Here is a 24,989-nt window from a genome sequence, read left to right on the forward strand (position 1 = left end):
CCAGTACCAGGAAGTGTGCAGGAGAGTCACCTGAACATGTTGCTGGCATAGACTGTATATAAAGAGATGGGCGGAGCCTCCGTGACATCACTCGTAGGTTTCTGAAGAGCTGAATTGAAGCTCGGTGGGTGGTTCCTAGCATCGCCATCTTGGCAGAGGCATGCGGTAGTCTCGCCCGGAAAATACAAATATGGGCAAAGAGGTGGAGCTGAGAGGGGGGCTGAGAGCGTCATGGTGGATGATTGACTCAGAGCAAACTCTAAACTGCCTGTAGCTAAGAGCTAACCCAGAGATAACAGGAGCTAACCAGCTAACGGAGGTAAGCGGGCTAAAGCTAAGTCACGTTGTTAACTGGCTAAAAACTGAGGTTGTTCTACATTCTTCTTACTTGAAGTGGGATATCGGGTACCTGTCAATCAAAAGGACACGCCCCTAAATATGCCGAACTTCGAGATTAAGTTACTTTTAAACGATCGAGTTAGAAAAAAATTCACTCGTCCCACAGTTGTCATGAAGGTAAACCTGACCTATTAAACCTAAAATGGATTTTTGTACCAGGCTGTAAACATGTTTATTTCTGCTGTGAAGTTGGCCTTTTTAACATGGGAGTCTATGGGGATTTGCTCTGTTTTGCAGCCCCTAGTGGATGAAGGTGGAACTGCAGTTTTATGCACTTCTGCATAGACTTCACTTTTAACCGCCGGGGGTTGCCGCTTGCTTACTGGCTGCACACGGCGACATGTGTTTCCACCGTTTTTCACACAATGTTGTTCATCTGCAAAGACGCTTAAAAATTTCCTTCAGAAGAAAAACAAATTCCTACAAAATCTGTTTTCCAACATTTTATTTTAACGTCCTCTTAATTACGACCAGTTCAAACCTATGACTACTTTACTCTTTCCTAGGACTACTTTATACATTCCTAAAACTACTTTACTCATTTATCGGACTATGTTACTATTTTTAGTATAATATATATATAATATATATACTATATATAATATACATATGTATGTATATATACATATATATATATATATATATATATATATATATATATATATATATATATATATATATATATACATATATATATATTATATATAGTAATATAAGACAGTATAATATAATATTATTATATAGTAACATAATATAATATACTGCGATGGACTGGCGAGCTGTCCAGGGTGTACCCTGCCTGTCGCCCAAAGCCAGCTGGGATAGGCTCCAGCTTCCCCGCGACCCTGAATTGGAATAAGCGGTTCGGAAAATGAATGAATGAATGAATGACTGAATAATATAATATAATATAATATAATATAATATAATATAATATAATATAATATAATATAATATAATAGTAAAATACTATTTTTAGTATTTTACTATTTTATTTTTCCTAGGACTATTTTACACATTGTTAAAATATGTTAGTCATTCGTAGGACTTTACTCATTTCTAGATTCTCATGTTTTGTTTTTCTTTTAGGAGTCATCCATTTCCTCTGAATTTACACAGTAACATATCTGTTGTAGTCTCACATGTATTAGCTTTCTTTTAAAAGCAAGATTAAACACACAGCCCAGAGTTGTAAAGATATACTGAATGTCCTTTCACAGGAGACAGAAATAATAGTGTTCTTGTAAAAGAGGTTTAACTGCACATTTCTGTGTCAACTTTGTTGCTTTGAAAGCATCAGACTGCAGAGAAATACGGTTAAATTTGATCACATTTACTAGCAACTGACCTGAAGTCAGCTGAGAAACCCCAGACCGCCTCTCCACTCAGATGTTGTTGGTTTTGTGTCTGTTTCATATGTTTAAGGAGGAAGGAGATTCAGTGTCTTGGCCTTGTTTCGCTGATGGGTGGAATACTGAACGCAGCTTTGATGAGATTTCCCGTGTTACTTTAACTTGTGTGTAAACACACTGCTAGATCTCGAGCCTCCTGCACATTTGCAAAAGCAATCATCAGATTCTGAACTGTCGAGTCAAAAGATTGTAGACATTTCAGATCAACACTGCATACACAAGCCATCAGAAACACATTTAATACGACCAATCAGTCCGAATCGTTCAGCCTAATCTCCTCTTCATCATAACAGATAGCAGTTTGAGTCTTAGCTGCTGACAGTCACTGCCAGGAACAGGCAGGATGAAGGAATCTGGGAATCGTACACAATCCTTCTGGCTGCAGCTGCCTGGCACAAAGTTTTTCCCATCACTGCGTTCTCCAATCGCACGGCTTCTGTGGATTTTGTGGGAAATTTTCGGGCAGACTGAACCAGACTGAGAGAAAACCCAGAGATTCATGATGGATAGAAAACAAGCAAAAGCCCCGGCAGAAGCAGAACATTTTTCTCTAAGAACATGAGAAATTTTCATTTAGAAGGAAATGAGATCTACATAGTTTTGTCTGCTTGTGAGTCCACAGCAGTTTGTTTTTAGATTTAGTCTCAGTGGGTCCAGACTCCAGTTGAAACTGTGCCTTGTTGCCTTGACCTTTCATCACCCTGAAAACCAAAGTAATCCAATCTGTTCATGGATGTATCTGCAGATCTTCACCTGTCTGGTCTACTGAAGATTTAGAGAAACAAGAAAGTCGCTGAAATGAGAAATGTTCCATCGTTACCGCTGGCTCCTGGCCAACTGGGCCTGTCATCAAATCAGGAAGAGAAAGCAAACACTTAGCTCTGACATTTCCAGAAGTATTTAGAATAACCTTTGTCTTATGGACGACTGGGACTTTGTCCTGATGGAAGCTTTTCCCTACAAGAAGGCGGAGGTTTATTAGGGGAAACCTGAGTCCAGTTCGCCTGGCTTCAGTGGTTTGTGGGTTCGGGCAAGAGCGGTGAGGAAACCTGTGCAGACCACCGCTGTCATGGTGCAAATGGACAGGTAATTGCCAAAGTGAGCCTTTAGGCGCTCTGTTGTTTGTTCTGCAGCACAGCTGATAATTGGAGGTGCAGTGTTAAACGCAGGCTTGAAATCAGATCCTGCCGGACTGGGATGAACGTCAAAAAGACGAACATGTGAGGCAGAGTTGTTTAAATACAGAAAGTTTCCACCTGGTGGATCCTGATTGGGCACAAGATGCATTGATGTTTTATCTTAAGGTGTTAAAGATAGATGTTTTCTTTTTAAATTATTATTATCAAACCACTGAAATAACAATACATGCTGATATATTATGGGTTATATGAGGTAAAGTGTTTGACAATAATAATAACAGTACAGTGATAATGACTGTAACAACATATGGGACATAAAGCAATAAACACGAGAAGGGGATTTGTAAACAAAACCAAAAGTAAACATAAAAACATAAACATGGGCACATAAAATTTGAAAATAGAGAGGAATGAAACTTATCTCTGTAAAACTGTGGAGGACAGATAAAATATTTTTTAATCAGGTTTAGAGTTTGTTTCGGTCTGAAAAGCAATGAAAGATGGGATTATTTGTTGCCATTTTTGTTTGTGGAGAAAAAATTCAGCTTGGAGGATAAAAACATTAACAACAAGTTCTACTGTGTTATTATCTGGGTTTTCGTAGAGAAACAGAAAACCTTTTGCTGTAAGGGAGAAGTCCAGATAGATGTTCTGACAACAACCTCAGCTGACTCGACACATGTTGTTTAACAGTGTTTTATCGTTGCTATGGAAACCGTGGAGAAAAGTCGGGTTTGAGGCTCTGCTGTTTGCAACAGAGTGGATCAGCTGAAACTTGACTGGAGCGGAAGAGTGGTCATGTTTTATTGGTAGTATCGGTGGTTTGAACCCCAGCTCCACCGTGTGTTACAGTCGGCGCCATACCTCCATCTTGTTCCTCCGACAGTTCATGATGGAACGATTGCAGCTATTCATGCAACGTCAGCCAATCCTTGCAAATCCTGCACATCCTTGCAGTTTTGTCCAATCACGGCAACTTTTCACAAAAAAAGGCCGCAAAATCTGGCATTTTATGTTGCAACACACACAGAAACAACACAGTGAAATCCTGGAGGTGCCTGATGCCCTCGCCGTTGTGTGATCGCCTCGATGACAACGTGCACACAGTGCTGTGAGAAGCTGTACGCTGTGATGGAAACCTGATCTTTGTGGAACCAATATGAGGTTCAAAACCAGATGAAGCTCTGACAAGCCCTCAGACTTGCGAGGTTGGTCCGCTATAATGAGGGAAGAGACTGAAGCTGTGCTTCCATCACTGTTTTCCACCAAATAAAAACAACATTGCTAATGTTCAAACAAAGTACAGCTGCCATTTATCAGGTGCAATGCCAGGTAGTAAGGAAAAATAAGTCCCTCATGTCCCTTTCCCTTGTTAAACTCTGCACTTTGCTGTTGTTCGTGATATAGGATGGTGGTTGTAGTCTTCTCTTTAGTTATTTGTAAATGCCTTTTTACCTTCTACCTTTTATCATCTTTACCTGAAATGAACCGGTCACATGACCGATCTCCTTACGTCCAGTGATGTGAAAAATGCAAATCAAATGTTTTCATTGCACTTCTGCGATATACTTCTATATCAAACCTTATGTGTTTCCATTCGCAGTTTTTATTGTTATATTTAGATTTTGCACAGTTGTAGAGGTGATGCAAACACACCTTGAGAGGGATTAGGACAGCGAGTGAGAATGGGTGAAGATGAATCCTGGCTCCCACAAAACCTCCGTTGGGAGGATTTCACTTGATTCCACAATTAGTCAATTTTAGTTTATAAAGCACATTTTAAAACAACCTTAATAGAACAAAGCAGGTAAATCCCTCAGCAGACATTAAACACATCAAATAAACCAGTATATCTAATACAATAAATACAGAAATAAAACAAAATAGTTATTCATTGATTCATTTTCTTAACCGCTTGTTCCAGTACAGGGTTGAGGGAATTGGAGCTTATCCTGGCAATCATCAGGCGAGAGGCAGGTACAAGCTGGACAGGTCACCAATCCATCACAGCACAACACAGAGAGACACTCCCACCGCTAGGGACAATTTAGAGTAACCAGTGTTGACTGGTTACACATGTCTTTAGATGGTGGGAGGAAACCAGATATAATTAGATTCATAAAATACATTAAAATACCATAAAATACAAATGAGAATATAGCCAGATTAAAATGCTTGAACTGGAGGCAAAGCATTAAAAAAATCAATGAATTGAGTATAAAATGTCACATATATTAACCGTGGAGATTCCCCAACATCATTACTTTTAGATTACGATCAACTGATCAATGCAGCCTCTACATGGAACAAAAAGAAAGTTACTTTTTTTCCTGCAGCATCCTATACATGTAAGGCTGCAAAAGAGTCTGGAAGGAAGACTCAGGTTTGGTCTGGAAGAGGTGTGCTTCAACCCCCCGCGGACCTATGTTCTGCATGTGGCGGTGATGCTGTAACCAACCTCACACAGATGCTGCTCGAGGGTAAATCCAGTTTAAGACGCCAGTAGCATTGGGCTGGTAGTAGGAAAAGCAGCCATTCAGTCTGTGTGAACGCAGAGCTTTACGTTCCTACTCGGTGGTGAAACACTGACGTCTGCTAACTGTGCCTTGTTGTGTTTTCCAACCACAGGACAGCGTTTGATTGTTAACTAATTCTAATATGTAGTGGAGCTCTTGCTGATACTTCATATGCAACAAGTCAGGTCTTCTAGCCATTACCACCAGACTGTAACACTTCCTGATGACAGTTCCAACATCGGTATAATCATTAAAGTATCTGTAGCTATGGATCCACGCTGCGCTCAGTGTCAGCATCATAGTGAAGAGAAAACAAGCACATAAAAGGGTCAATTTTTGTTTTTTTCTTGGACCTTGCTCTTCCTTGTCAAATGCCTTGTGCAAACCGAATGATCTGAGTTTTGTGGTTTGCTTTCAGCGCGTCAGTAGTTAAGCTATCTAACGCATCCTAAACAGCTTAAACCTGCTAACTGTGTCACACCAGAACTGCTAATGACAAGGCAAGAAGTTGAAATCTTCTTCATCTCTACTGAAATGTCTCAGTTCACTATAAAAACCAGTCTGAATCCTTCATCATCATCTTCGTCATCAGTATGTTGTTAAACTCAAACAAAGCAGGTAAACCTGGAGCTGCTAGCTAAAATTTTCAGAGATATTATGGTGGTGAAAACAGCAGCTCTCATACAGAAAATGAAGGTTGGGGATGTCGCATGAAAAAGAGAAGGTTAAATGAGTCCACATTGCTAAAAATCAAGCTAAACAAAGATGAGCTGATGGAACCACCACTGTTAATATTTGGACTGGATGGTTGTACTTTGTGATTAGAAATAATGTTGATGGCCTTGTTTGAATGGAAGGTCAGCTAACTTACGAGCCAGTGTTGTCATTTCTGCAGCAGGACTTAGTTTAACAAAAATTTGACACCATGTCACCTTCACATTCTCCACAGCTTGAGTTCCCCACCAGCTAGCATGTTAGCGGCTAGCTTACTAGCTGCCCATGTTCGCTCCCTAACCTTTGAAGCTGCCAGCAGCCTATTTCCATAAGCTGCTACTACCAGCGAAACGTGACATCAGCTTTGCATTCCTGTGCATTAAAGCATTTTATTTTCTGCTAGGTTTAATGTGTTTGTGCTGCAGCTTTGTACTTTGACTGCGCTGATTGTCTCTGATCATGGCTGAAAAGATGCAGGGATCCTCCGCTGACACCTCATCCTTTCCCTTCTGTCTTTTCGTTTACAGGGCGCACCAGGCGAGCCAGGTCTGTCTATCATCGGACCAAGAGGACCTCCTGTAAGTGTTTTACATTTCCTCACACTGTTCTGGCTGCAGATGCCAACGAATGCTTCAGTTCTGCTGCCTAAACCAGGAGTTTTCATAAACCATGTTTATTTTAATTAATATTTCATTGCAAGGAGATTGTGGATGTTATGTCTGTTTCTTAGCAACTTTACCTAAAACCCACTGAAGGGATTTTCATTATGTCTTTCTTTGAATGGGTCTTACACAAATTATATAATATTTTGGGAGTGATCCGGATCAGCATTTGGATCCAGGAATTTTTTTGAAGGATTCTTGATCATTGCCAGATAGAACCATTTTCAGAATATATATATATATATATATATATATATATATATATATATATATATATATATATATATATATATATATATATATATATATATATATATAACTCCACAATAAATGGTTGGAAAATCAGATGTTCCCAACAGGTTTTACAAGATATCAAAGATGGATCTGGATCCCTGGATCCCTACAACATTCTGGATTAGAGCTGCAGTAAATATACAATACAATACAATGCAACTTTATTCATAAGGCACTTTAAAAACAACAATGTTGACCAAAGTGCCACATTGTGGGGGGTTAAAAAACAGAATAAAAACATTAGTACAACTTTAAAAAAAAAATTCAGACATCTAAGAACAATCAAAAAAATAAAAGCAATCAAATGAAAACAATCAAAATGAAATCTGATCTAAAAAGTCAACTTATTGTGTAGAAAAAGCCAGCTTAAACAAATGGGTCTTCAGTACAGATTTAAAAGCAGAGATAGTGGAGGCCTGTCTAACGTGTAGAGGAAGCTCTTTCCACAGTTGAGGTCCTGCCGATATTGTTTGAGCATCGTCATTGCAATGTGCATGTGTGCAAAAGTCACATCACACGTCCTGCAACGTAAGAAGCAAATGAGCTTTATGTTCTCATCAATTTCAGGGATACCAGACACACGGGTTTATTTATTGGCAATGGCAATAAACAAACCTTGATGGTAAAATACAATTCCCCTCTGCATGTTATAGAAGGAAACATGTAGTCAGGACTTGGCACTATAAAAGACAACCAGAAAAACCCTTAAATGCAGATAAAACCACACTTGTGACTTTACAAAAAGAGATAAGATCAATGCAGGTTAAGTGCTGCAGGATTTGAAGCAATATCTGTTGTACATCCCTGTACTGTTTCATACTGTGATTGCAGGGTTAGAAAATACCGCAGTGTCAGATTTTTCCAGTACAGTGTAGGATGCTTATTCTGGATACCACCATCCAGTTTTGTGCCAAACCAGTTCTGTGTGTACAGGGTTCAGGTTTGAGGGTAAGGCCAGCCAGTGGAGGCGGATGTCTCACAAACAATAGAGAAATACTGTCTACTTACAGACTGCTGGTGAAGTGGACTGGAACTGTAATCTGGCTGTAAACCGGTTCATTAATCATGTTCGGTTTGTCAGGAAGTAAAGCAAAGCTTCCTACTGGTGGAGCTGGGGTCAATGGTGGTTTTCCACACACCAGACCTCAGAGTTACTCCAGTTATGATCCACTTTTGTGAAATTTCTTCCAAAGTAACCTCAAAAGTTGTGTGAATGAACCTTTTAGAGTCAGGCTAACCTGAGTGGAGCACGCATCTGCTTTCATATTGCCATTTATTGTCAGAGGTTCAGAAAGTAGAAGTAGAAAGTAGAAGTCCTGTCTGACAGTTCTTTCCAACCAGTCACAAAACCAGTTCAGCTCCACTGCAGGTAGATTCAATTCAATTCAACTTTATTTGTATAGCGTCACTTCACAACAATGTTGTCACAGGGAACTTTACATATACATCATTTTAAGCCAATTCATACATATCCTATAATAGAAACCAACTGATTTTTATCAAATCATGACTTTGAGCCAATCCCTCATCCTGAGCTGCATGTGGCGACAGTGGGAAGGAAAGAACTCAGGGAGGGCAGCCATCTGCCTCGACTGGTTGGGGTGGAGAGGACAGGAAAGACAGATCAACATGTACAACTGCACTTATTCAGGAAGACCTGCAGGAAAAAGGAGAAATAATTCAGAGACGGCAATATTGTCATATATTTATACATTAATATAATATACTTCTCAGTGCATCAGGTAACATCCCCAATGCTACATAAGTAATGGATGGCTAGACTACCCATAACTATAAGAGCAAAGAGCAGAACCTGGACATTTGGGCCCTGTACATGCAGACTCCAACTCAGGAGATGCTCATATCCTAACTATAAGAATCATGGAAACGGAAGGTTTTCAGCTCCATCTTAAAGGTGTGGAGGGAGTCTGCGTCCCGAACCCACAGTGGGAGCTGGTTCCATAAGAGAGGAGCCTGATAGCTAAAGGCCCTTCCTCCCATAGTACTCTTTGAGACTCTGGGAACCACCAGCAAACCTGCAGTATGAGAGTGAAGTGCTCTATTTGGAATATATGGAACTATAAGCTCTTTTATGTACAATGGAGCTTGGTCATAGAGAGCTTTATATGTGAGGAGAAGAATTTTAAACTTTATCCTGGATTTAACAGGGAGCCAGTGTAGAGAGGCTAAAACTGGTGAAATATGACTCTCCTGCTAGTCCTCATCAGAACCCTCGCTGCAGCATGTAGGATCAGCTGGAGACTTTTCAGGGCATATTTGGGACGACCCATAAATAAGGAATTGCAGTAATCCAGTCTGGAAGTAATAAAGGCATGGACTAATTTTTCTGCATCTTTCTGAGACAAGATGACCCTAATTTTAGCAATATTACGCAGGTGGAAGAAGGCGGTTCTAGAAACCTGTTTTAAATATGAGCTAAAAGACAAGTCCTGGTCAATAATGACTCCAAGGTTTCTCACAGTGGTACTGGAGGCCAGATTAATGCCATCCAGATTAATTACATAACTGGATAATTTTGTTTTAAGTTTTTGAGACCCGAAGATAACGACCTCTGTCTTTTCTGAGTTTAAAAGGAGAAAATTCTGAGTCATCCAGGTCTTGATGTCTGTAAGACATCTTTTTAATATAAGAAACTGGCTTCATGGAAAGGTAGATCTGAGTGTCATCCGCATAGCAATTAAAATTTATACCATGCTGCCTGATGATATTTCCTAAGGGAAACATGTATAATGTGAAAAGTATTGGTCTAAGTACAGAACCCTGAGGAACTCCATGACTTACCCGGGTGTGTGAGGAAGACTCATCATTTACATTTACAAAGATGAGCCTGTTAGTGAAAACACCTGTTCTAAATGCATCGGTGGATCCAGAAACATGGCAGGACTTCCACTTCTGCTTTATACACCTCTGTTTATTGTGACGTATTGCTCGGTAACAGGCGGCTATAATGAAGAGCAGACGGCAGAGGCGCTCTGCACGGCAGGCACCACGTCTTCATCTCAGAGAACCAGTCAGTCAAACGCGCTCTAAAGCTCGTTCACGCAGCGGGTGAAGCTGACATTAGACACTCCAGCTGTGACCTCAGAGGGAACAAGGAGCCTAATTCAGCGGTGAGGCGAGGAAAATGAAAGGGACGGACACCTTCGGCAAGCCGAGGGCCCTGACTTCTTCATCACGTCGCCGTTTCATAGGGATGGACGTGAATTTATTTTACACTCACACAAACATGTCAAGATATGTAGGGAGACGTTTCAAACAGAACTCTGTCTGAAGGGAACTGCAGGTGATTCTGGATCTGTAGGTAAAACCAGACGATGGAGACTGCGCTCCTGAAAGCCAGCCTTCTCTCCCCTGTCCTCCATCCCAGTAAGATCTCCTACTGTAAGCCAGACAAGCTCCTGCTGGACGGCGTCTCCAGCGTCTGTAGTTTGACTCTACGTGTCAAAATCAATTCCACAACTTTCCAAATGCTCGGCGAGGCGGAGGGAGCGCGGAGAGAAGTCTTATCTGCTTGCACATGTTTCTGCCATCAAACCTCTCAGAGCCATGGATCTGTTTTTCTGTTTCTCTGCAGGGACAGCCTGGCACCAGAGGCTTTCCAGGATTTCCAGTAAGTCCCAGTCACACTGTCTATCAGACCAGTGCAGGAGATGATGGAGAGTTTAAACTGGAGTGTATTTAGTCCTGTGATGATCTGGAGTCGCTGCTAAACAACCTGCTTTGTTTCATCACATCAACAAAAACAAGTTTTCCAGATGATGACGACGAACATTTAATGTGGGTCTACTGGTCTCCACCAGAACCTAATCATCCCCTTCTCCTCTTGTCTTCACAGGGTCCGATTGGTTTGGATGGCAAGCCCGTGAGTTTCCCCGACTTCCTGTCAAACCGTGAATGAATGACAATGTTTTTTTTCCTGCCGTCTGCATTCCAGCGGTCCTGATGATAATGAGCAGAATTAAACTGAGTGATTGCGGTTATTAGAGTAATAAAAGCTGTTGAAAGGTTAAACAAGCTGTCTGCTGGGACTGACTGGTTTTCTGTTCACACAGGGCCAGAGTGGATTAAAGGGAGACATGGTAAGTCATAAACATAAACATGGAACAATGTAGCGTCTCAGGAACGGTAGCGTGTAACTCTGTGGGTAAAATGTAGTGGATAGTTTATCCTTAAAGCATTTCTGTCCCGTCCAGGTTTACAATCCAGCCACAACATGTTGTGTTTATTCACAGACTCTGAATTTACTATTTAATATGAATATTTACTATTTAATACTGTTTATCTGCTGCGATGGACTGGCGAGCTGTCCAGGGTGTACCCTGCCTTTCGCCAGTAGACTGCTGGGATAGGCTCCAGCTTCCCCGCGACCCTGAATTGGATTAAGCAGTTAGGAAAATGAATGAATGAATGAACTATTTATTTGATTTATTACAGTAAAACAATTTACTATTGTGGTGAATCCACAATGTGTGATGCTTTATCGCCCCACTGTTATCACAAAAGAGATTACTATCACTACTATGTTGCTAAGCAACCTCTACTTATACCAGAAAATAATAAAGAAGCCACTTCTTGCCAAACTTTCCACCAATCAGAGAGCTGACATTGTGGATAATGTCCAATCAGAAGCAGCCAAAGGTCATCAATATGATGCTCCTCTCTAGGATAAATAATACCAATATTTTTCTCCTGAGAACGGAGGCCTGAGAGAATGATCTGCAGATGAGAAAAGGCTTGATCACTGTTGACCTGTGTGTTATTTCCACAAAGTACTGTTTTATTGTTTTGGTTTTATTTATGCTGCTTTCTCCAATCAACAGTCAGTTAAATAACAGCTGGAAGTTTGTGGACAGATGGCGGGCAGCTTGCAGCAGGAGAGCGTCTGGACTAAGTTTGAGCCATATTTAGCTTTTTAGTCAGTTTTCAGGTTAAACTTTGACCCAATGGGCACTGAGGGATTTTCAGCTGCGCTACTGAGGCTGGAGAACACTTAACACCTTCCAGACTCGGCATTTAGAAATAGTCTGAGCAGTACAGTCAACGTCATAATGCAGTTTATATTTAACATAACCATATTACTAATTAAAATAATTCACTAACTCCTGTAAGTTATGGATTTATTTTCTGCTTCCCTTTTAGTTCAGGTCTGGTTCTGATTTCTGGGTTCAGATGCATTTGTGGTTTTTGAGAGAATTAATGAACACATGCATGTTTGAGGACCTTGACTTAAGAGTTTACTGTTATCATCTTATTGCAGCTTGTTACAGCTTCTTGCATCTAATTATAGCTTTTTGCAGTTTATCACAGCTTATTATATCATATTGCAGTTGTAGCTTATTGTACTGTAGTGCAGTTTATGCAGCTTATTGTAGTTTATTTTAGTTTATCATAGTTTATTGCAGCTTATTGCAGTTTATTATGGTTTATGCAGCTTATTGCAGTTTATTATGGTTTATGCAGCTTATTGCAGTTTATTGCAACTTATTGCAGTTTATTATGGTTTATGCAGCTTATTGCAGTTTATTGCAACTTATTGCAGTTTATTATGGTTTATGCAGCTTATTGCAGTTTATTGCAACTTATTGCAGTTTATTATGGTTTATGCAGCTTATTGCAGTTTATTGCAGCTTATTGCAGTTTATTATAGTTTATTGCAGTTTATTATAGTTTATTTCAGCCAATTGCAGTTTATTATAGTTTATTGCAGCTTATCGCAGTTTATTATGGTTTATGCAACTTATTGCAGTTTATTTCAGCTTATTGCAGTTTATTATAGTTTATTGCAGCTTATTGCATTTCATTATGGTTTATGCAGCTTATTGCAGTTTATTATGGTTTATGCAGCTTATTGCAGTTTATTTCAGCTTATTGCAGTTTATTATAGTTTATTGCAGCTTATTGCATTTCATTATGGTTTATGCAGCTTATTGCAGTTTATTATGGTTTATGCAGCTTATTGCAGTTTGTTTCAGCTTTTTATAGTTTATTTCAGTTTATTTCAGTTTATTATAGTTTATTGCAGCTTATAGCATTTTATTATGGTTTATGCAGCTTATTACAGCAGTGATTTCATGGGAAGTAAAATACAATTTCAATAAACACCCTCAAGTCGGACTGACTACTGCTGAATGTTTGTTAATGGCCCCATTTTTTGCTGGGATGTCAGGGCGAAGTGAAGCAGGCTGCCAGAGGCTGTTTGGTGAGTGTACAGACTGGGTGTTGAGTCTGTTGGGTCGCTAGCCTGGGGTGTGCTCCACGGGTCCTACTGGGTCCTGTTCCAGAGTTCATTAATCAAGCAGTGGCTGAGTTTTGACAGCTGCTTACTCTGGACACACCTCAGGACTAATGGGAAGTCAGAACGAGCGCCCTCGTTCCTAACAAGTAATCAGTACTGACGCCTCTAGAAGTTCATTTATCAGGCTGATTGAAAGCTTGCTGCGTTTGTCTGTTTCACTCATGTAGAGAAGAGAACTTTCATAGGAGTCATGTATGATTTAATGGCAAATCCCCTCTAAGACAGATTGTGTTGGTGTTTTTCAGGGTCAACGTGGTCCTAAAGGGCCCCCAGTAAGTTACTTCCAGCATATATCAATCCTGAGATAATAAAAGCTAATATGCTTGAGTCAGTCTGCACAACAGCCCAGTTTTCACCCTCACCCGTGTTATTCCGCTTTCCAGGGGGAACAGGGACCCAAAGGAGAAAAGGTGAGACATGGTGCACAATTTCCACAATGATCAAGAGACTCTACAAGTAGCAGAAAAAAGTGTTTACATGAAGACGTTTACAAGACTTCAGGTTTCAAGCTCCCAGCTCTGGATGCATGATGTAAAATTATAATTATATTCTTTCTGATCATTCCGCCTTACAGCCTCAGTACCAAAACCACTGTCTAAAACACAAACATTAACAGAATCCCACAAAAAAAGTCTCACGTTTTATTCCCAGTCAAACATAAACAACATGTCAGACGGTGAAACTGAGACTTTTCACCGTTTCATGGAAAACATGAGCAGACTGTGGATCTGACGCGGCTGCACGTCTGTAAAAAGCAGTTCCAGGATGATGTTTAGCATCGTTAGCATCTCCTCATATTCTAACATCTGTCTGGAAACATCTGGGAAGTGAGGAGAGCAGCTGCTGCAGTTTTAGGAGAGGAATGCCGTTCTGGTCTGGTGAAGGCTTCTAGCTGCTCTACAGACCTGGACCTTGGTGCTGGACTTCTGCTTCCATGATGCTCCAGATGTTTTTTTTTTTTATTTTTACCTCAAATGAAAATAAGAAACAAGAAAGACTTTCACATTTCCATCCATGTGACCACAAAACATGTTTCCAATTTGTCTCAGGCCACTTTAGATGAGTTTTGGTCCAGAACGACGGTGGTGGTTCTGCATCCGGTTCACATATGGCTTCTTTTTGCATGATGGAGCGTTAACCTGAAATTTTATGGATTTCATGGTGAACTGTGTTGATGGAGGTCTTTCTGAGTCCATGCAGGAATTTCTAGAAGAGAATCATGTCTGTATTTAGTCAGAAGTTCACCAGCATCCTGCCTTCCCCCCTGCATACAGAGATTCCTTCTGAGTTTCTGAATGTCCAGAGTGCTTCCTCGAGGTCCTGCAGGTTTTTTAATATCTCCCTGCTCCAAAACACCTAAATTAGATTCTATCCTAGACTCTATCCAACAGTCTGTGAAGTTCTGCACAAAGACTCAGGTCTGTTGGAGCAGGGACACCTGAAAAACCTGCCTTGAGGACCAGAGCCGGACACCCGGCTGTAGATGATATTATAGTGCAGAGGGTGAGCTATTTAAAGTCTCAGGAACATCAGATTCACATTCAGCTCATATTTTCTATGAAACAGTAAAATGTCTCCGTTTCAGCATCTGATGTGTCCTTTACGTTCTACTGGGAATAAAATACAGGTTGATGATGTTTTATTCTGGTTCTGTGGTGGACTGGGGACCTGTCGGGGTGTCCACTGCCTCTCGGCTGGTGGTTGCTGGGACAGGCTCCAGTGTCCCTGCAACCCAGATGGACTGAGCAGTCAAGAAAAGGAAAGAATGAATGAATTCTGGTTTAATTTACACTTGAAACAGAGACTCAACTCTTTAAGAAGTTGGCTTGTGATTTGACAACTTTAAAGTCAAAGTGGGAATATTTTAAAATCAGGGTTTTGGTCTACAAGTTTTGCTTCAGGGCATCTTCATGTGTAAGATTTGTGGACTTTGAGTTGATCTTATTTCCTTTTTGTTCTCTGCAGGGTGTTTGTGGAGAATACACACATCGGGTAAGAAAAGCCTTTCTCCTTTCTGTCTCAGTGTTTCTGTGTGTTGTTTAACTCCTCGTATGTGTCATGACACGAACTGAACTGTTGATGGAAATGTTTAACGTGACCTTTCACTCATATCTTTTTTTTAATGTCAGAGGGAAAAAGGAAAGTAATGTTGGGAAAGCAGAAACCGCTGCAGAGTTGGGAAGAGAAATGGTGGGTAGCGCAGTGATGGGTAGCACATGTGGAGCTCTTCAGTTCCCTGGGCTGCCGTCTCCGGGGTTTGGCGAGTTGAGGGAAAACAGGACAATTATCGGTGGGCTGCTCGAGCGTGCCGATGTGATAAGAGCTGTGTGTGGAGTTGCCAAGAATAATAATGTCTTGTGTAATTGCATTCTTTAAACAGATAAGTCCATGTTCTAGCTTTAAGTCATTCAGATTCTTTTCAGCAGAAGCTGTTTCATCATAAAGACTGGCTACCATGTTTTTATTAAACAAAACAACAGCATGAGCTGTAAATAACGCTGAGAAGCATCTCTGGGTGACTGTTTAAGGGTCGATGAGGAAGAATGCAGACAGAATATGATTTTTTTTTCTTGGAAGAAAGTTAACGATTGAATTTGTTTTCCAAGCACTTCTCCGAGCCCCCCGCAGCAGTCTGTTTGGGAGGTCCCTGTGTCTGCTAACGCTCCAGGCCTCAGACCTGGACCGAGACCCGCTGGGGTTTAGAGGGGGTTGGCAGAGTAGTGTTTTGTTTTTAGAGAGGTTGTCTTTCAGGGTAAAAACCTGCAAGAACAGCAGTTTATCTGCGTCATGTGATACACCGGAGCAGAGCTTAGTTAGGGCTGAGACTGGACCTAGCTGGTCTGGCTCTGTCAGAGAGCAAAATGATCCTCCCTGTGTCTCTGTCCTAGAATATGCAGGTTGGAACAAGTAGGAGGAACAAGGAGGCGGAAGTTTTGATCTGTTGGACTGATATTTTTTATATTTCTTCTGGTTTAATCATTGTACGATACCATTAATATCTCAAATTCATACAATAAACTGTCACAAATCTGATCTTTTTTGGTTACATTTAAACCAAATACATGGTTGGATTATGAAGCAGAGACAGGACTGTGTCCGAATGTCCACACCGGTCCCGAACCCCTCATTTACCACACAGGGCTACACTGTATCAGGGATCCACATTCCTGGTCCTCGAAGACCGATGTCCTGCAGGTTTTCCAAGTGTTCCTTCTGCATCACACCTGATTCAAATCAGTGTTATTTAGCAGACATGAGCAGAGCTTGTCTGAGTCTGAGTCAGGGTTTTTTGGGTTTTTATTTTGTCTCATACAAGTATACTGCAGAAATACACTGCAACAATGGATGCAGTATGAACAACAGACAAGGCAGAGGACCCTTAACGCCATCGTTGTGTATTCACTATAGACTGTATATGAAAGATGGACGGTGCCTTCGGCGGTTAAAAGTGAAGCCTATGCAGAAGTGCATAAAGCTGCAGTTCCCCCTTCATCCACTAGGGGCTGCAAAACAGCGCAGCTCTCCATAGACTCCCATGTTAAAAAGACCAACTTCACAGAGAAATAAACCTGTTTACAGCCTGGTTCAAAAATCCATTTTAGGTTTAATAGGTCAGGTTTACCTTCATGACAACTGTGGGGGGAGTGAATTTTTTTCCCAACTCGCCCGTTTAAAAGAAATTTAATCTCGAAGTTCGGCATATTCGTGTCCTTTTGGTTGACAGGTACCCGATCTCCCGCTTCAAGTCAGAAGAACGTAGAACAACCGCGGTTTTTAGCCGGTTAACAACGTGACTTAGCTTTAGCCCGCTTACCTCCGTTAGCTGGTTAGCTCCTGTTAGCTCCAGGTTAGCTCTTAGCTAAAGGCAGCTCGGAGTTTGCTTGATGTCAATGATCCACCATGACGCTCACAGCCCCCCTCTCAGCTCCACCTCTTTGCCCATATTTGTGACACACATGCCCCTGCCAAGATGGTGATGGTAGGAACCCCCCCACCGAGCTTCCATTCAGCTCTTCAGAAACTTACGGGTGACATAAACACGTCCTGTGTTTGGTCCACTTGAAACAGACCTGCGTTTGTAGGCAGACCAAGTCCGCTTCTTTGATCCGAATCAGAATTCACATTTCCCCAAACGAAGCGACTTTCCAAGCAAACGGACTCGGATTCAAATCAAAAAGGCTGATGTGAACGTGCCCTTAAATGAATGACATTTAGTTTTTTTTTTCACCTGCTTTGACTTCCGTCTCACTTGAATTACTTTGATCTCCTGCTTGCAATGCATTGTGGTCTATATTGACCCATCTAGTGACCACTGATGTTCAATACTTTTCAAGATGCACTGTGGGTAATTTGGGGTTTCTACTTTTTCCTTTGTGGACATTCGGACACCCCTTGAAAATGTGCAACCACTACATAAGGTACTGTGTAGGGAATAGGGCGGACATTCGGACACAGCCTGGAAGTTCCCTGTTTTTTTGTCTTTATGCTACAAGCTAAAGCTAAAAACATCCTTTTGGTGTTAAATCCAGGCACGAGCTCTGCATCTGTATGAGCTCACACAGAAAAAACGAGTCTTCTCACCTCTTCCCTCAAGCTGAAATCTTCTGAAAGGGGGACTAATCTGAATATTTTTGCAGGTTTTCTAACTGATGGTTGGTATTGGACCCTCCACTGACCAAAGTGACCATTTTCCTTATATGTAGGGCCTCTTTGTGCAGGACCTCCCTCTGAAAACCCTGGCTGCCTTGCGTTCCAGTCAGGCTCTGACGTTGAAGGTCTGTGGGTGCATCCAAACACCCTGACAGAAAACCCTCAGTGGGAGTGTCACCAAGTCGTGCCGCAAAGAGAGCCGTTGCTTTAGAGCAAAGGCACCCCTCAACCCTCGGCTTTCCACCCCCGAAAACCTCCTTTAATTTTCATGGTTTAGATATGAATTGTATTTTTATTCAAAACCTGTTTTCAGAGAAAATGGGACATTTTTAAAGATGCAATGAAACCTTACATTTTACTGAGTTCATTCTCAGCACACTTGCCTACTTTTTCTTCATTTATACCCCTAATTATTTCCACTTACAACATGCTGTATATATTTCCACAGAAACTCCACCTCTGCTGGATTCAAGCTTTATCTAGAAGTATCTGAAAGTAATGTGGCTGAGAAAGAAGCTTCCAAAACCCCGTCGCAGTCCTACGATCTAGCTTACAGCGGTAAAGACGAGTAGATACTAGTGGAAAATGTGGAAATATGTACACTGTGTAAAAAGAAGGCAAGTTGCAGACAGCAGGCTCTGCTTGGTGTCGATGGGGAACCGGTGCTACGGGCAGGATCTCTCCTAAACCTGTATCTGATAATGCTGGTCATCTCAACAGAAGCGGCGTATTGTACAGCCCTGTGTTGGACAGTTGGCCTCAGTAAGTCTAGAAGTGCTCTACAACTATATAACTGTACTCTCTTTGTGGCAAGACTGACGCCCACCTCTGCTCTGCTGCAACCTGGGGGTCTGGCTCAGCTGGAAGGGGGATGTTGATGACATGCAAGACGCTAAATAGCAAATATTTGATCATTTGCCTCCAAAACAGAAAACATGCCAGAGATGTAAATTCCCTTTAAAGAACGTCAGTCATCCCCCGTGCCACTTCAGAGCCACAGTTTGCAGCGCAGGCGCCTCGTTTTATCCTTCCTTTTCCAGGCTTGTTTTCTTTTTCTCTCCTTTTACTTCCCATTTCCTTGCTTCTCACTATCATGTTCTATTTCTCTTTTTCCTCCATACCCCTCCCTCTGTCTTCCCCCATTTTCCCGGTTCGACCCTATTTCCTTTCTCTGGCCTCCTGGTGATCTTTGCCCTGTGACCCTTTTGCACTGCTGGCCACCTGTGCTTTGTGATTCCCCCTGGCAGATGTTGCCCATCACCGTGCGCAACATGCCCTCAATAAGCCCTCTAATTTTAAAACGCCTCAAGGTACAACTCTCTCTGCCCCCGACTTGCTCTTTCCTCTGAGTCCGCAGTGTGGATGCCGACCGCCATCACCTGTTACCCAAAACCTCCCTGATTCTCCTCCGCCATCATGCTGCCATTAACCAACTTCTGGCTGCTTTTGAATGTTTCGGCTTTTTATTGTGTTTTCTGTCCACGACAAGCTTCGAACAACAACTTCAGTTTTAGATCATGACATTTAGATAACGGCTGAGATGAGGGTAAAGTTCACTTCACATCCAACTGCATCATAAACACTTTCACACAGCTCAGTCAGGATTTAGCCGCGGTGGTTTGGATGTCCGTTAAAACTCTGCTTAGACCAGTGGTTCCCAAACTGGGGGGCCCAGTTTGGGAACCACTGGTAAGGCTAAATACAACTTTTGGCACTGGACAAATTTGTAAAAATACTCAAAGGAAATGATGATAAATCAACAAGACAGACTTCGTCTATAAAAAAAAAAAAACTATGAGAAGAATGGATGATAATACTGACACGGTTTTAATTATAGTTGCCTACAATACAGCCAATAAAACTAGAGGGGGTGCTCGATATTATTGTCGTTGATTAAAAGGGACCCTGCAGAATAAGTTTGGAAACCACTGACTTAGACCGTCTAAATACATAACAGTTACTGCGAAAGCTGTGGCAAATCGAGAAATGTGAAGACATTAGACAACAAAACAACAGATGTTAGATGAGAGGGAAGCGTGTGACGTCCACGCTGCCGACAGGCCTCGCATGGTGCAAGCAGCAGATGAAGGATCCTCGGTGTGTTTTATGTCTGCAGCCACACACACATGTGAGTGTTTGCATGACTCCTGAAGAAAAGCAGAAATCTTCCACAGCAGCTGGATGATTATCTGAACAGCAGTGAGTGTGTTCTCCTGAAAACGTCGCTGCTTCACTGGAGCTTCTCTGCGTCAGATCACACGTCGGAATAAATCAGCCGCTCCCTGCTGGGAGGCGTTTTCTCAGGAAAATGGGGATTTTTTTATGCTCCAGCAGATATGTGTGGCAGGAGTTTCTTCATCTTTTAGGAAAGGAGGAGACGTGCAGCAGGCAGCTGTGGGGAGTCGTCCTCGTCCTCGTCCTCGGCTGCGGTTTGCGTCGGGCCAAACATCTGGAGGTGACGCTGAAGAAGCTGCAGATCTTATTTATTGATTTTTTTTTTTATTTATTCATTTCAACTTTTAAAAAGTGCAACTTTAGGGAGATTTTCTCCCCAATGGGATCCGGGATCCTTCGCTCTCGCTGTACGCAGCTTCATCAGTGACGTCGCTCCTCATCCATCACGAGGAACAGCGTGCACGTGCATGTCCTAACGCTGAAGGTCGTTTACAAGCTGTGACCTTCAGAACAACTTTAAGTCTCGTCGTTTGGGGAATGGAAGTGATCCGAGAGGTTAGACTGCTCCCAGATCCCTGATCGGACCTCATCGGGGGTCATAGACCTTCTGAGGATCATCAGGGTCCGAAGTCTGAGGAAGCCACACAGTGAACGTTTAGATTGTTATTAAAATGAGAATGAAGCTTCATGTTTAAGCATTAGGGCCGCTTGCCTTGCTCCCGAGCTAACCTTCATCTCTGCAACTACCCCCCCACCCCGCTGCATTTCTGTTGGACCAGTGTGAGGTTGTGTTGGCATGGCAAGTGTGGCGCCGCTCACACCAGACCAACAGGTTGTAACTCAAGGTCTTTCAGCAGGGTGAACCTGGAGCGCAAGGACCCCCAGGACCCCCTGGACCTCCTGGACCCCCAGGTAACCCAGGCCTTGACGGAGCCGCTGGCCCACCGGTGAGTCTCAAATAATTTTCTTTTTTAAAAAAAGTTGTTAAATCTGCTGAAAGCCACATCAGAGGAGTTTCTCCATCCAGACCTCTGCTGTGCACATGTCATGAACATCCGGTCTGATGGGGTGTGCCATCAGGTGTGCTATCGTCTGAAAGTCCAGAATCTCAGCTAAAACCATTTCTTAAGCAAACACACTTAAGACAACAAAGAATAAAAGAGCAGGTAAACAAAGTCTGCTAAAAAAAAAAAAAAAAAAAAAAAAGACAAGTAAAAAAAAATCAATTAAAAAAAATGACAAAAAATTTATTAAGGATTATTTTATTTTAAAATTGTGAAGCAAAACATCCTGATTTTTCATTAGATTTTCCCACCCCTACTAAGTATGAATGAGGAGGGGATGAATAAAAATGTGAAGCGCTTTGGGTGCCTGAAAAGCACTTCAGTCCATTACGATCCATTCTATTTACAGGGAAAGTAAAGAAACATCTAGAACAACTACTTTGTACAGAACAGCGTGAGAAGAACGAACCTCCAACCTGAACCAGATTCAGCAGAACCAGAACATCTACATGTTTAACAGAACCTTCCCTCTGAACGCTCTCAGCTCGACATCTCAGCTGTTTTACGCATCAGTCTGAGAAGCAGAACCAGTTGTCTTCACAACACCAGGACTGGTTCTTGTGTTTCAGCTGAAAATATCATCAAAATAATCATCATCCTGCTGTATTTACGTCAACATTTTGTTTCTACAGCTTTAACTTTACAGGTTCAAGCTGCACTGTGGAAATATTAGTTAAAATAGATTTGTTTCTGTGCTCTTTTCTTCCAGGGTAAACCTGGAGAACCAGGAAAACCAGGAAAAGACCCAAGGGTGAGCACTGGTTCAGAGTCCCGGGCCTCTTTATCTACCAGACACCCTTTATTTATCCTGCTGTGACACTGACTTTGTCCTTTCTACATTGTTTCTGCAGCTTTTACCTGGACTGAAGGTAAAAAAAAAAAAAGCTCTGCTTGTCCAAACAACATATCTTAACTCTGAAAAGAATATTGATTAGAGTCAGATTAGCTTAATGACCAACCAGATGAAACGAGAGTCAAGCGGAGGGATTTCCGCACCGCCTCGGTGCAGCTACGTCTGTTTCCTTTGGAGCTGATCTCAACATGATGCATTAATTATCACGGATTATTAAAGAGCAGGAATGCAGATTGTGGTCCAAGGAAAGGGTTCCATAAACACCTCGAACTGCAGAAAACACGCTGAGTCTCGCAGCAGGAAGTGGTTTTTATTATAGCTGTAGTTCTAGTATGAGCAGTAATAGCTGGGCTGCGAGATATCAGATGAAACCAGCTGCTTTTCTGTACTCAGGTCAGCATAAACTGCTGCTGTTTACCGCGTCCGGACTTTGACTTTATCTGTACTTTGTGTATTTTCTCAGGGTGAACCAGGTGTTCCTGGACTAAAGGTGAGCCCTGTTCTGTTCTCCCATTACCAGAAAAAAATACGTTTATTTTGGCGGATGATGCAGAACATATGTTCAGGGTCAAGGGCACCCCTCGGCCCCCTGACTCTACGCCCCTGTTCACAGACCAAATCCCTGTTCAATGCAATTCAGCTCAGTTCAATTAAACTTTACTTATACAGCACTAATTGACAACAACACACTGTCTCCGTCACGTTACAAATACGTCGTACTGATTATAATCCAGTCGAACCAAATAGGATCCACAGTAGATATTAACCGTCTTCATCTGCATGTTTAAACATTTAAATGATTAAACATTTATTGATTAAATATTTTAAAGGCAAAGTATGTAAGATTTCAAGGCGATTCTTTCCACCACCCGGTGGCAAACACCAGGCTGTGAGCAAAACCACAAAACCGCTACCTCCACAAACGACCACAGGTTGGCAGTAATGAGCAAAACTTCCCCCTCACCCCTCCTCCTTGCCAGCTCCAATGAGGGCAGGAATCGCTTGTGAGCTGTAGCTCAGAGCCGCTCTGCAATAAATGGGCTTATACTCCCCCTACTGGTGGAAAAAATGTACTTTTTTTTTACTGGTCAGAAAACATTCAAGAAGCGTCTTTGTCATTAATTAAACCTATAATTTAATAATGCATCAAATATGGACTGACTGGAACCTACATGTTTAAAAAACTATCTAATTATGATTGCAGTAATTTTTTTAGTTAATTTATTTTGAAAATATTGAAAATCTTACATACTCTACCTTTAATCAATCAGACATGATTGATGATATCAGATGACATGATGATAATCAGACATGATTAAACATTTAAACCGTTGCCTTTTGTTGTCTGATTCCAGCCTGCAGCTTCTTAAAAATAAAGCTTTTTAATCTTTGAAATGAGTTTTAAAAGGTCATTTAAGAAGGGCTGAAATGAGCTTTAGTCCCTTTTCTTGTGCTGTGACTTTACTGTGTCTCTGATGGCTTTTATTTTCTATCTTTGTCACTCTGCAGGGTGACCGAGGGGACTTTGGCCCACCGGGTCCTGAAGGACCGCAGGTATTTCACCTTCTTCCATTTTAATGTCTGACAGAAATGTTTGAAACCCCCAGAAGAAAGCAGACCATTAAAATCCCATTTCCATAAGGTGGAAAAGTCGGTGGGTCAGTGTTTTCATTCGATTCTTTTCCCAGCCTGGTTTGTCTCACGTTTTTCTGCCTTGACTGGATCTGAGCATCAGAGCGATGCCATGAATCCAGAGAGCAGAAATATTCTAAACAAATCCATTTAAAAGGGTCTAATTGGTTTGAAGCGGACCTTGGTGACGGCTGTCTGGCACACAGCTTGCATGGCGTGCACGTTGTGCTCAGCTTGCAGAGAAACCTGCGAGGAGAGAAGCCTTCAGTCTGCAACTCTGGCAGACGGATTATTGGTGTTTTTTGGTTCAGTCTTGGCTACTGTTCGGCTCCTTAAACAAAGATATGAGCTGCTCTGTGATTTGTGGTGTGGTGCCGTCACATGGAAAACAGATGAGGGGGAATTTAAAGCTTTTGTGCACATGACAGCTTTCTGAAAGCATCTCTCTGGACATGATTTGGCAAACACTGAAAAAAGAATCATGACTGCAACTGAAGTAAAACCTGGACAACCATAAAAACACGTCTTATCTTAGAAACTCTTTAATCTCTTGAACCTAAATATCTGACATCATCATCAGTTTCATTATCAGCGGCAGCTTGTAACTCTGTGGGGTCGATTCTGATGGCTATCTACAGAAGATTTCCAGCATTTCTATCCCATCCAGGATGTTTAAAAGCCACAACATGTAGTGTTTAATCAGGATCTACATGGTAAATCCACAATAATCCATTATTTATCACATTTTCATCATAAAAAGAATCACTGTCACAACTAGCTGTTGCCCTCCAGCTTCTCTCCTCCGTCCACATGTTTTGCAGGACGTCAACAATTCTCTTTTTGTTTGCAAGGTATATGATTTAAACCTTTATTAAAGCATAAATGTTTTCTTATCAACTAAAAGAGCACAAAAATTCCATTTGCTGCTATTAAAACTGTTAGTTTTTTCCCACCATGAACCTTTTAACTTATTTTTTGTTCCTTCAGAGCAAAACACACATTTTTTTTTTATTGTTCCCTGCCAGCTGTAACCTGGTCTGGGATGTCTGGAAGGACACACACTGGTCAGGAGTGTGTGTGACCTCATAAAATGATGCAGGTAGCATGTGCAGCTACATTTATGGAAGTGACATTCATCCAATTAAAAGTATTTAATAAAAGAT

The 24,989-nt window shown here is 41.6% G+C and overlaps 1 protein-coding gene across 14 annotated transcripts in view; it reads left to right on the forward strand.

Annotated features, from left to right (window-relative positions):
• LOC306762502 (uncharacterized protein) overlaps positions 1-24,989 on the forward strand; it is an 82,457-nt gene that overhangs the window by 14,799 nt on the left and 42,669 nt on the right. For 10 of the 14 annotated variants that reach the window (XR_013771501.1, XM_079248990.1, XM_079248997.1 and 7 more), the window contains exons 4-16: positions 6,708-6,758; positions 10,732-10,767; positions 10,993-11,019; positions 11,210-11,236; positions 13,698-13,724; positions 13,836-13,862; positions 15,418-15,444; positions 18,156-18,227; positions 21,135-21,224; positions 22,051-22,092; positions 22,193-22,210; positions 22,658-22,684; positions 23,704-23,748. Coding sequence is in view for 13 of the 14 variants with exons in the window: in XM_079248990.1 (XP_079105116.1) it covers positions 6,708-6,758; positions 10,732-10,767; positions 10,993-11,019; positions 11,210-11,236; positions 13,698-13,724; positions 13,836-13,862; positions 15,418-15,444; positions 18,156-18,227; positions 21,135-21,224; positions 22,051-22,092; positions 22,193-22,210; positions 22,658-22,684; positions 23,704-23,748 (516 nt within the window). In the remaining variant the exon portion in view is untranslated. Of the gene's footprint in view, positions 1-6,707; positions 6,759-10,731; positions 10,768-10,992; positions 11,020-11,209; positions 11,237-13,697; positions 13,725-13,835; positions 13,863-15,417; positions 15,445-18,155; positions 18,228-18,822; positions 18,865-19,349; positions 19,413-21,131; positions 21,225-22,050; positions 22,093-22,192; positions 22,211-22,657; positions 22,685-23,703; positions 23,749-24,989 lie in introns of all 14 variants that reach the window. The other 4 variants (XM_079248992.1, XM_079248991.1, XM_079248995.1 and 1 more) reach the window with 3 other exon arrangements.

This window comes from Telmatherina bonti (assembly GCF_933228915.1).
Source record: "Telmatherina bonti genome assembly, chromosome: 11".
NCBI lineage: Eukaryota > Metazoa > Chordata > Actinopteri > Atheriniformes > Telmatherinidae > Telmatherina > Telmatherina bonti.